This window comes from Thunnus maccoyii, chromosome 5, assembly GCF_910596095.1.
Source record: "Thunnus maccoyii chromosome 5, fThuMac1.1, whole genome shotgun sequence".
In the NCBI taxonomy this organism is placed as follows: Eukaryota; Metazoa; Chordata; class Actinopteri; order Scombriformes; family Scombridae; genus Thunnus; species Thunnus maccoyii.
In genome coordinates, this window is record NC_056537.1 from 7,597,172 (window position 1) to 7,609,534 (window position 12,363).

The window sequence follows — 12,363 nt, forward strand, 5'->3', positions numbered from 1 at the left end:
AAACTCATTGTGTCTCACACCTCAAGTCAGTGATTTTCCTCAATACTTAACCCTTAAAAAAGTGCTTTGAGTGCCAAAACATAACCATAAAAAACTTCTTATCTCATATTGCAAGAGCATATACTAAACTAGGAAAAACAAATAAAATACATTATCAGTGGATGATTTGCAGATATGATCAGTATGAATATTTTGCAAGATTGCAGGTATGTTCATTAAAATATTTTCTTATTGTGTTGATAAAGATGTAAGGTAAGGTGGCATAATGTTCTCTGTAAATGTATTTGCAGTTATTACATATCATTAGTAGTACATGGGAGACAGGGCTGAAAATTGTGAGACACAAAGTCATAAATTTTAAGATAATTCAAACTTTTTACTTTTCAAGTAAAGATTATTACATAGTAAGAGAAATACTAAGTAATAGTTATCAGATAATAAGTCAAAACATTTATATTATACTTATTTTTTATATTATATTAAAGTTTTATATTAAAATCATTATAGTAAGTCAAAACTGTCTTATAATTTTGACTTGAAAAGTTCTGATTTTTACTCAGTATCTGTAAATTTGCTCTTCTAAATCTCATTATTTTGAATTAGTAAGTCAAAAATGTGACTTTTTATGTCATAAATTTAACTTACAGTAGTGTCTCCTCAATTTGACTGGATACAATGTGCAGGATTTTGGTACCATTACAACCACAAAAAAATGTTAATCATGCATTACTTACATTTTGGATTTTGCAGATAGGTTTTGTTTGTACATTTTGCAACTTTGCAGATACGTTCCTCATGATGTTGGAATTCAGGTGGCATCACATCTGTCTAAAGTATTAATTTGACTCTCATATTTCTCATATTTTTGACATAACATGAGTTATATATATATTTATCATTCCTAACCTTTCATTTGTTCCACTTTTTCTTTTCCTGGCATGAATGGGCTTCCATAAGATTATGAAGAATAGCATACATATCCATAGATGGCATCCAGACCATAGTTACAAGAGAAGGAACAGCACACAGTAGGTTTACACAGTCATGACCTTTGAGTAATCTCTCTGTAGGAGGGAGAAGAGACAGAAAAAGGCAGATACATAGGCGCAAGAAAGGACAGAAAGAAGTAAAACATGTATTGAGGGCAAAAGGAGGGTAGAGAGAGAGATATGCTGGGTACAGAATAGAGAGAGAGAGAAAACAGAGGGACAGAGAAAAGAGAGGTGATCGAGAGAGAGCAAGGACAGAGAGCGAGAGAGAGAAAGAGGAGGGGGGGTGCTTGTTTTCCCCTCTCGCCTCTCCCTCTGGCTTTAAAAAGTGAAACAGCCCTTTGAAGAGAAAAAAGAGAGGGGGGCAGTCCTGTATTCCCATCCAGCCTGGACTGTTAGGAGCATTTAGTGTGCCGACGCTAACCCAGATACCAGACACAACACAGAGCTGCAGCCAGAGAGCCAGCTGAGGACCTGACAGACCACAGGCATGAACGACATCAAGCTGGCCCTGCTGGGAAGCCAGGGGGCTGGGAAATCAGGTGAGAGGCTAGAAGTGGTTTTTATTTTCAACAGCTAAAGAAAAAAATACCTCTGGTTCATCAGTCAACATCACTGTACTGTATATGATGCATTTTAAAAATGCTGTAAGCTGCTATTGATCTGTGCTGACAGTGTGCAAGAGTCTTTCAAAAGGTAAATATATTATTTTGGTGCATAATAAATAGCTGTTTTAGTATTACCTTTACCTTATATTGTATATTGAAACAGAACAACAGTAGTGTTAGACTTGTTTACATTTATTTGAGTAAAAATTACGTGCAGGGAGCTTATAAGTGTAGCAAGCTTCCTGAAAAGTAGAAAGGAAGCTGAAAGGCATCACACCTAATTTTTTTGCTGCAGCTAACAGATTTTAGCAGATTATTTTCTCGCTTAGTCATTTAGTCAACAAAATGTCTGAAAATATTCCAAAAGTTTTCAGATTTCAAGGTGATGTGAAAAAAACAAGTTGTTTTGTCCAACCAACAATCCAGAGCTCAAAGATATTAATTTGTTACAAGAATATAAAACAGAAAAGAAAAAAAAAAAAGTTAAATCAAATGGATATCAATTGATTATTAGATTTGTCTGATTAACCTTCCACCGGTCGATTAAGCAATTAACTGACAAATTACTTTAGCTATACCTGAGTTAACACGCTTGGTTTCTCCTCCAGATAAATGAGTTTCATTACAATTATGGGACTGTAGGTTGGTGATTTGTTTAGATGTAATAACACACTCATCTGAGGTGGGCTAGAAAATATGAGATGCGAGCACTTGCAAACATGAATCCATCTCACAGATCTGTGTATGATCCTGTCCTGCATATTTTGGGAGGATTTAGTCTTATCAGAGTCTCCTTCAACAAGCAGTGACTGTTCTGTACTGTGTGTCGACCACAGATGTAAAAAAGGGAGTAAAAATCAGTTTGAGCTCAATGTCTGAGTGAGTGTGTATAAATATTTAAGACAAAACTTTCCAAATGTGTGTTGAACAGCATTGAGGACATTGAATTAAAGATAGACCAAAGGGTGAGGTGCACTGCTTAATGCTGTTTGCGGTTGTTTTGATGTTTTACTAAATGTCCAGAATGACATAATAATGTAACATGATCTGCTCTGTCTGGGGGATTTTAAGATTTAATTTATCCAGGAAATCTGTGTGAATGTTTTTTGAGACAAAACAAAGTGCTCCACATTTTCCCAGAAGCTCCAGAGATTTGTAACTTTCTGGTCAAAAAACCTGTTGATACTGCTCATATAGTAACTTTAACACATCATAACCTGTACAGGTCTATCTGAATGATGGCATTGGTTTCTATTTCTTCCTCTATCATTCTCTCAAAGGAAACCTGAGGCTTATGGATATATCCTTAGATGAACATGTTACAGTGTTGGCAGGTAGCCGAATATACAGTTACTATAGCTAACTAACTAACTGCTAACAATGTTCATTGTTCGAAGTTCATTCTTGACAGTCTGGTCGCCAGAATAAAACGTTGGCATTGTACGTTTCTGCAAACCACAGAAACGTTGAATATCTACGCTTCAACATGTGAAATACGTAGCATATTAACATTTCATCAGTATGTATCATAACAACATTTCTAAAGTGACGTAGTTCACATGAGATCTATATGAGCTGACTTTCTTATTAGGAGGAGGAGGGGTCGGTGGATGGTTAGGAAGTTTCTTGGCAGAAAGTTGGAAATCAGCAGAGAGCACAGATCAAGACCACCTCGAAAACAATGCCCGCTTCCTGTTTCAACTGACAAAACCAGGTGTTTTTAGTGAGACGTCGGGACGCACGCAGCTGTTTTTATTTTATTTTTTATTTTATTTTAACCCAAACCATGATCTTTCCCTAATCCTAACCAAGTGGTCTTTGTGCCTAAAGCTAACCAGACCTTAACCATAGCGTTGCCACATCATAAAACATCATTATTATGGCCAACATTGAAACATAGACATTCAACGTATCCGTGGTTTGCAGAAATGTTCAATGCCAGTGTTTTGTTCTGGTGATTAGGTTGTTCTTGACCTTAAAAACAGCAGTCTAAGAAAAACTGGTCCTAAAGTGAAAAAAGTGAAAAAATTAAAAAATAAAAAAATCATCTTTAAAGGCTGATTTAGCTAGTTTGAGGATGTTAAGCTAAGCTAACTAGCTGCATGTTTTCATGTAAGTTAAACTTCCCTTTTCACCATGGATTTCAGTTTCATGTTACATAACAAGAAAAAATGATTTATTGGCTTCAGACGTTGAGGTTTAACTGAAATAATGAAATTACAGGAAATCTCTGCCTTTGGAAGACCTTTGTAAAATTAAAACTCATCTGTCACAGAGCTGATTTAGGCCGGAGAAAGGAAATTAAGATGTATTAAGGTTTTATCCATCAGAGTCGGCACTCTTTTCTGTAGGCGATCTAAAATACCCCACCACTGGTTTAGTTTATGTTGTGACTAAATAGATCAGCCTTTTAAGTCCCCATATTTAGTGTTTATAAGCAATAAAAACATTTAATAAATGGTCTCTAACATATAAAGTAACCATTAACAGATATAATGACATTTTTAAGTAACCACTTAGTGTCAACCATTATAACTTCTCTTATGAAGACATATTTTATATTATTACAAATGTCATTCGTTATACATCAGCATCAAGTTATGGATGCCCAGAGGAGGAGTTATAGTTGCTGACAAATAATTTAATTAAGTTAAATAAATGTTTAATTAATTAAACACTTATATCTGATTACAACTACATTATAGTGTGTTATATGCCATTTATTATAACAGTTTATACACAGACTGTAAGTGCTAAAAATGGGAACTTCAAGTAAAATGTTTCCAGGACTTTCAACAGTTAATGTGACCGTACCTGAAATCTGCAAGGTCAAGCACATTCCACGTTGTATTTTTAAACTTGTAGTGAAAAATGCTGTTGAGGCACGCAAAGGTGGAAGTTATAGGACCTTTGTTGCTGCCTGGCGTCTTGTTGCATGTATCAGTATTCAATCTCTGTGGTGGTGGTTAAGACTGACTGGCTCCTTGCTGTGTAAGAGCTTCATAAAACAATGGGACATCCCCAGTCTCGCTGCGTGGCAGTGAAGCAGAGTTGTTACTGTGGAGATGCTGTGTGTGCACGTGTGCGTCCTGTATGTTTTTTTCTGCCTTTTGCTGCTTTTACTTATTGCTATTGCTATGCTGTTTTGTTCACTGCTCTCCAAATAAATCAATTTTAGCATGAAGAAATGTCCCAAAAATATTTGCTAATGGGTCTTAATGTCTTGCATGTTTCATTGCCTTTGCTTTTTTAAGAAGGCGTGTGTGAATTCCCTGCACCTGTTTCACTCTGTGTCCATATTTATGTGTCTCTATAGCCTAAGTATAACCCCTCCAGAGGCCCATGACCACCATCAGCAACAGTGCTCCAGGGTTCAGCACTTGAAACTTCAGCCTTTAATTGAAACTGATTGTCTGTGGGACCAAAACTGGCTCACACAGTCAGTTTTATGTATTGCTCGCATTCTGGAGGCGAAACAGAGGGGAAATATAACCATTCCTCTTGCCAAATATGCACACAGACCTTCCAGTAAAGCCATGCAGCCTCTTTAATGTGAGGCTACAGTTTCACCCCTCCAGTCCTAGAGACTGTTGGCACGGTGTTGAGCCTGCAGGAGTGAATGAGAGTCATTTTCTCCCCACTGCTGCCACCTGTGAGGGATGAGTGTAATGATGCCATGATTCACTTAGTTGTTTTCAATTTCGTCTGTTTCCTCCAGCTGTCCTTGTGCGGTTCCTGACCAGACGCTTCATCGGCGAATATGCCTCAAATGCCAGTAAGTGTTTCCAGATTTGATGAAATGAAACTTTGGTGAGGATTTGGTTTTGATCCCGGAGCACAGAGTTTATCAGCAGACATCACCGATGTTGCTGCTTCAGTCACTTAGAGGTGCATACATTTTATCTGAGCATCCATGGGTTTAAAGATAATAGTTTGACATTTTGGGAATTAAGCTTAATTGCTTTTTTGCTGTGAGTTAGATGAGAAGATTGATACCACTCTCTCTGGCTGTTATCAATCTTCTTACCTAACTGTTGACAAAATAAATAAACATGTTTCCCAAAATGTTAAACTATTCCTTCAAGACACAGATGAATTTCTGGTCTAATTTCTGTTAATGTTAATCTGTTAATCTCACTAAAATTGTTAATTATATAATACATCAGAATACATCTCCTGTTATTTTACTATTTCTAACATTGTATCTGTCAAGCCAAGTTAAACTCAAGTTGACAAAAATTCCAAACAAAACATACATGTAGCATATCTATAAATTTATACATGATTAAAAAAAACAACAGAGTACAAAACACACAAAATTAGATTAATGTACATCACCCAATATTTTTAATCAATATTGCAAGGTTATTTATTTTTGACCATTTCTAATCCTCTTTGCAGATTCCCTTTACCATAAAAGGTTGTCGATCGATGGCAGGCAGCTGAATCTGGAAGTTTTTGACCCCTGCTCTCAGGTACAACATCACAACACACCTAATATTGCTAAGCTATCTAAACTTAAAATAGGATAGGTTAACTATATATTTTGTTATTTTGTTAATTTTATTTTGTTTTTAATTGGAAAAGCAGAGCCCAGAGTTCTTTGTTCCCTCTTACATTGCATCAGATGGGGGTGGAAATATACTCAGTGCTTCCTGCCTTGCATGCATGGTTGACCCTAAAAAGGAACACAGTACAGTATGTTTAACCAACGAGTATCTGACTGACGTTTTCCAAGAACCTAGTGTACACCAAAGTAATCCTTATGAAGGTAAATTTAATATACAGTTTGAATGATTGTCAACAGTTAGAGGCCAGATCTCCACATTAATTAACATTAATTTTCCCTATGATGACATCATTGTCAATATAAAATGTCTACAAATCCTCACTGTTGAGGAAAAGCCTGCCATCTCCAGCTAGTCGAGGGCCAAGTGAAGCTCTCCCATAATTAGCGTTATCTTTCAGTTTATCCACTGTTGTTGAAAGACTTTTTAAAGCCCAAGTATGGTAGAATTTTCTGAATCCACCAAATATGATAAAACTCTTTGGCAAAAACATAGTAATGTCTGGTTCTGGAGCTACAAGGGTCTCACATAACAACAGTAAAACACTGGACCGACTCCAGGCTGCCGGGAAAACAGCGGTTCACGCTCATGACCTGGAATGAACTGTGGTCAGATATTTACCTTGGGTCGGCACGTGTACGATTCGTCCTGCACATAAAGTCGGGAATCCAAGGGGATTTATGAGAGTATCCCGAGGCGATGTGTGGCAATGGCTGTGTCTTTGAAGAAAAGAGCCACACCAACCTGCCTACTTCTCCTTTAACAAGACCAAAGAGGACTTTTACTACAAAGTTAGTGTTTTATTGGAATACCCTCAGGCTCAGCAGAACAAGAGCTGGTCATTGTGTTTATCGGTTAAACTCACTGTAACACTGTCGATGTCCTGCTCTTCTGACCTATGGTGCACAAAGAAACTGTGGAGTCAATAAAGCGAGAAGGATGAGTGGGTTTTTACAGTGTTGAGGGCTCAGACATGTCCTCGGGCTCCTCGTCCCTCCTGCACTGTTTACCTCTCCTCAAGGTCACTAAAACTTCGTCCTATTCTTGTTCTGCACATGTTGTTCAGGGAAGAACAGCAGTAAAAACAGCTCTGGAAGAAGTGTAATACACAGTATACTTACCACACAGTACATACAGAAGGTAATGTAGTGAATACTGTGAGGTTCTAGCTTGAATATATTCCTGATATGTCATAAATTAAAGCTGAATCACCTTTTTGAACAGAATTAACTATAAGCAATGTTGCTCGGGCAGATTAGTGAGATAAAGAACACAACAAAGTGTCCTACATGAGAAAATAATGCACTAGTTGTTGACCAAGTCCGTTATTTTCTGTATCAGAACGCGTTGCTGTGCATTATTATATAGACCATCAAGAAAAAAAAGGTATGTTTTGTAACGATTGCCATCTTTAAAAGTTTGTTTGTGGTCAGTTAAACTCATGGTTAAGTCCGCTTCAGCAGCTGGAATAATCTGGTAACATAGCAACAAGCAGAAGTAATGTTGCTATGGTTACCGGCAGTTTAATATATGTCCCACGCTGATTTAGAAGAGTGGTTAAACTGTGTATGGGGGCCATACGACCATATGACGTATTCTGCCTGCCAATAAGAAGTAATTTATTTTACATTGTCACATATTTTAGGAAATAAAAAAGAAAAATCTTTGTGTGATCCATTTTAAAATTTGTCATTATATTTGTTAAAATCATTCTCAGCATATGCTTTGCCACCGTAACACTTAAAAGATAGGTTCACAATTTTTCAATTCTGTCTTAAATCAACAGTCAGGTCCCCATATGAACGCTGAAAGAGGTTTTCGTCGCTGTAATCATTCCTCCTGTTCATACTGGCTGTTAAAAGATCCCCTTGAAATGTGCTTTCAATGTAAGTGACGGAGGCCAAAATCCACAGTGTGTTCACACAGTCATTTTGTGTTAAAAAAATACATTTAAAAGTTTATCTGAAGCTTATATGAGGCTTCAGCAGTCTGAGTTAGTCACATCAAGTGGATATCTGCCACATCTGCCACGTTTTTTTAGCATCAAAAAGACTGTAAACTGTAAACCCTTTTTGTGTTTCCTCGGACAGTGTTTCCCTGTTGAGCTGCGGTGGAAGTATAGTAACAAAAAGAGGGACTCTGGCACTAAAAAGACTGAAATCCTGGAAGATATCTACTTGATTTGACTCATTTGGACAGCTGAAGCTTCATATTAGCCTCAAATAAACTTTTAAATACACATTTAAATACAACCCGTCCTTTAATGCTGGTTCAAGTCCCCCTATTTAGCATTTATATATTTGATTCCCAAAGCTGACGGTGACCAAAAGTACCAAACTGCCAAGTAGCCGATCTAAACCTCTTGTTGATTAGTTAATAACTTCTAAAAGAACAAAACAAGCCATACAGAATATATTCAGGAGTAAATTCATGTGTTGTCCTTGGCAGAGCTCAGAGGCCAGGTGTATACTGGAGGAGCCAGTGGACTGGGCAGACGGTTTTGTGGTGGTCTACAATATCAGCGACCGCACTTCCTTCATCAACGCCAAGAACATCCTGCAGCAGATTCGAGAGGCACGCACGGACAACTGCAAAGGGTCAGAAGCATCACAGTGAGGGTATTTTATTACGACGTGAATGAGAGTGTAGACAGAGGGGAGACTTGCTATCCTACAAGTCACTGCTGGGTCTCAGAAAGTGGAGAATTGGTGGATTAGAGAATCAGAGATCCTGTTATATCAGTTTCTGGTGATATTTTTATATAAAATTTTCAAAAGTTCATATTTCCTGGTTTCTTTAGTCTTAAAGGTGCAGTGTGTTCTAGCGTTCTAGAGGAATGAACTTGGCAGAAATGGAATATAATATTCATAAGTATGTTTTTATCAGTGTATAATCAACTGAAAATAAGAATCATTATGTTTTTGTCACCTTAGAATGAGCCCTTTATATCTGCATAGGGAGCAGGTCCTCTTCCATGGAGTCCGCCATGTTGCACCGCCATGTTCTACAGTAGTCCAAAACGGACAAACCAAACACTGGCTGTGAGAGGGCCTTTCATGTGTTTCGCGACCGCCATAGACTCTCCTACATGCTTGGAAGAGGAGGGGGAGGGGAAGGGGGGGGTGTCCAGTTGGTTGCAATCTGCAACCTCACCACTAGATGGCACTAAATCTTACACACTGATCCTTTAAACTGAATATCTTTGGTTGTGGGTTACTAGTCAGGACAAAAGAAGACTTTTAAACACACATTTGGGCTTTAGGAATCAGTAACATTTTTCATAATTTTCTTTCATTTTATAGACCAAACAACTAATTGATTAATTGGTAAAATAATTGACAGATTCATTGATAATGAAAATAATTATTATTGAAGAATACATGAGAGATGTAAAGTAGAGCTAGGATACTATACATTCTCAGCATTTAAAGTATGAAGCATAAAATTACAAATTTGCACAGGTAAAAAAAAGTTTATAGCAAGTTTTTAAAACAGATACGGTCCAGTAGAAGTGCTATTTACCTCTCTATATAAGTGCTATATAACCTCTTCTTTCTTTCATTTTCAGTGTATAAATATAAAGGGATCTGTACAAAATAATGAATTTAAAAAAGTGTAATAATCATAGTCTTCAGCTGACACATTTTCAGTCAGTATAAACTTGCTTTGGTTTGTCATTGCTTCAAAAGTAATGACTGATTATTATTTATAATTTATTTACATGTGTATTTGAGTTGTATAAGTTGAAAGTAACCAAAATAAACTAAACAAAATACTTAAACTTCTTGACACCAGAGACTTTTTTTCTCTGTAAAATTGAACTGATGATACTGTATATCATCACAGAAAGACACACATGAGGTTGATTCTAGATTTTTTTCAGCAGTCCACATTAATCAGAAGAGTATGTCTCTGTTTCAGGGAGGTAGGGGTTCCTGTCTGTCTGGTGGGTAACAAGCAGGACCTGTGTCACGCCCGGCAGGTGCGAGAGGACGAAGGCCGCTGCCTCGCACAGGAGAACCACTGTCACTTCCAGGAGGTCTCAGCAGCCGAGAGCTACCAGGACATCGCCGGCCTCTTCACCCAGCTCATCCGGCAGGTCATGGACCACCTGAAGTATCGTGCCGACCGACGCCGCTACAGCGGGTCTAAGTCTATGGCCAAGCTCATTAACAATGTGTTTGGCAAGAGGAGGAAGTCAGTGTGATGGTTCCATAGAGGGACTGTTAGAGATTGTGTAAATGGACCCATATTAAAGGGAACTGGCCGAGAGGTCACATGCTGCGTCAAGGCTGTGTTCACACTGTGAGCAACATGGATAATTATGTGAAAGGATGGGGTTGTGTCTCTAAGGCTGCAACTACAAAATGTACAGAGGAAAGTTTAGTTTTTCATAGTTTTGCTGCTTTTAACATTGACTTTCATATGTTAAATTGCTTTGATGAGTTATTCAGCAAAATACGCCAAACTTCTCAAATGCATTAGTGTTCAGTGTTTTCATCAGTGAGTCATAGCATTAATATGGCCTAAAATGATCAAAATTATGATTCAAATCAGAAAATATGTGATTAAACAGTAAGAAAATAAGACTTCATTACTTCATGTTTTTGGTACAGCAGCAGGAATTCACAAAGTATTGAAGTAAAATAGCAAAACCTACTGTTGACACCAAGAATAAATGCAGCTGCTTTCTGAACATAATTTCTTGCAGGTTTGTTGCTTTTTTCATTTACAAACTGTATAAAACTGGGAAGCTTTGATTTGCTTCTCCTCCGTCTTGCACTATTCAGACAGAAACTCCAAGACTCAACACAGAGGCATGTCAGTCTGATTAGCTGTCGATTAGCCAGTGACACTGAAACTCAAGCCAACTTTCTTAAATCAACACACGTGTTGAACATTCACATAGTTCCCCCTGAAACTCCCTCGTCGATGTGCTCACAGTGTGAACTTAGATTTACTAACAATTCCTACTGATATGCGGCATGCTGAGTGAAAATATCAACATTATATATGATCTTTGAAGATGCCACATTCAAGCCGTACTTCAAGCATCTCATTGCAGTTGTGCACTGTGATTGGTTCAGTCTATTGTACAGTACCATCACTGTTGAAAATGTGTAAATGTCTGCATAGTAATGTGAGGAAAAACGTCCCTTCAGTTCACTGTTGTGCAGCATGCTTCTCAGCAGAAAGTGTAATGTCTTACACAAGGTGAAAAAAGCCAGTTTTGATGCATTTTACTGCCACTTTAATGAACTTTTTATAGACATATTTCTATTTTTTCACTGTAATGCTACTCTTTGGAAGCCATTGTGTTTGTTAATAGTTGAAGGACATATAATATGGATTGTAATATCTCATATATATATAAGATAGCCATGACCGAAGGCATCATTTATCATCATTCACAAGCGCAGAAATGTATGTAATCATGTCATCTGGTACAGTTGTGTACTGTGTATATTTATTGGCTAATTCATTTTGGTGTTTATTTCATTTTTCTTATAATCAGAGGAATTGAGAGACAGTGTGAACTCAAGACTTTCAAACTCTATAAAACTATCATACCAATTACGGGCATGAACTCATTTGATTTCCGTGCTGTTCTTCTTCTTCTTATATCCAGTTATATCACCATGATGCTGTCAAGAAAGAATGTACCACACATCATGAAAATTAAGTTCATGCATGCAGTGTGTTTTTTTAGATGAATGTTCCTTTTTGTAAATACTGTAAAAACACTGGCTGCTCCAGAGGAAATTAAAGTTAAACATTGCTTAATAAGATGCCTGTTTTAGTTCTTGAGAGCGGCTGCCGTTTCGCTCTCAGCTTAACTTTAATTAGATGATCGTGAGAGAAGGCATTTCTCTAAAGCCTCCAGGAAAGAGGAATTTCCTGTGTGTAACTGCTAAAAATAGTAGGTTTGGAGGCAGTTGCGCAGGAAAAGTGAGAAACTGGCCATTGTTATACTAAATTTTTTAGCCTCCAAAACAGAGTCATGTTACCAATGTTCCCACTAGATGGCAGCACATTATCTAAAGATCTTACCACTTGACTTCAATTGATAGGCTGCTCTTTTGTTTCCCTTTCTGCAGTTAATGATTTCCTGCTGAGAGGGTCTAATCTATTAAACACTCAGTCAATTTAAATTACAGAGATAGATCTAGGAACAATGAAATGGAAAACAGGAGAATT

At 37.4% G+C, this 12,363-nt stretch overlaps 1 protein-coding gene across 1 annotated transcript; it reads left to right on the forward strand.

Moving 5' to 3' along the window:
• Positions 1 to 662: 662 nt before the first annotated feature.
• Positions 663 to 11,939, forward strand: LOC121897672 (ras-related and estrogen-regulated growth inhibitor-like protein). Its single transcript, XM_042412334.1, has 5 exons — positions 663 to 1,531; positions 5,316 to 5,372; positions 5,999 to 6,072; positions 8,614 to 8,762; positions 10,087 to 11,939. Exons 1-5 carry the CDS (start codon positions 1,480 to 1,482, stop codon positions 10,370 to 10,372), a joined length of 618 nt encoding a protein of 205 aa, XP_042268268.1. The 5' UTR covers positions 663 to 1,479; the 3' UTR covers positions 10,373 to 11,939.
• Positions 11,940 to 12,363: the final 424 nt, after the last annotated feature.

What these genes read in the sequence shown, in the direction of transcription:
- LOC121897672 (XM_042412334.1), top strand. Translation starts at nt 1,480, where the DNA reads ATGAACGACATCAAGCTGGCCCTGCTGGGAAGCCAGGGGGCTGGGAAA. An exon ending in CCAGGGGGCTGGGAAATCAG is followed by an intron (nt 1,532 to 5,315) that starts GTGAGAGGCTAG and finishes TGTTTCCTCCAG; the next exon opens with CTGTCCTTGTGCGGTTCCTG. An exon ending in CGCACGGACAACTGCAAAGG is followed by an intron (nt 8,763 to 10,086) that starts GTCAGAAGCATC and finishes TCTCTGTTTCAG; the next exon opens with GGAGGTAGGGGTTCCTGTCT.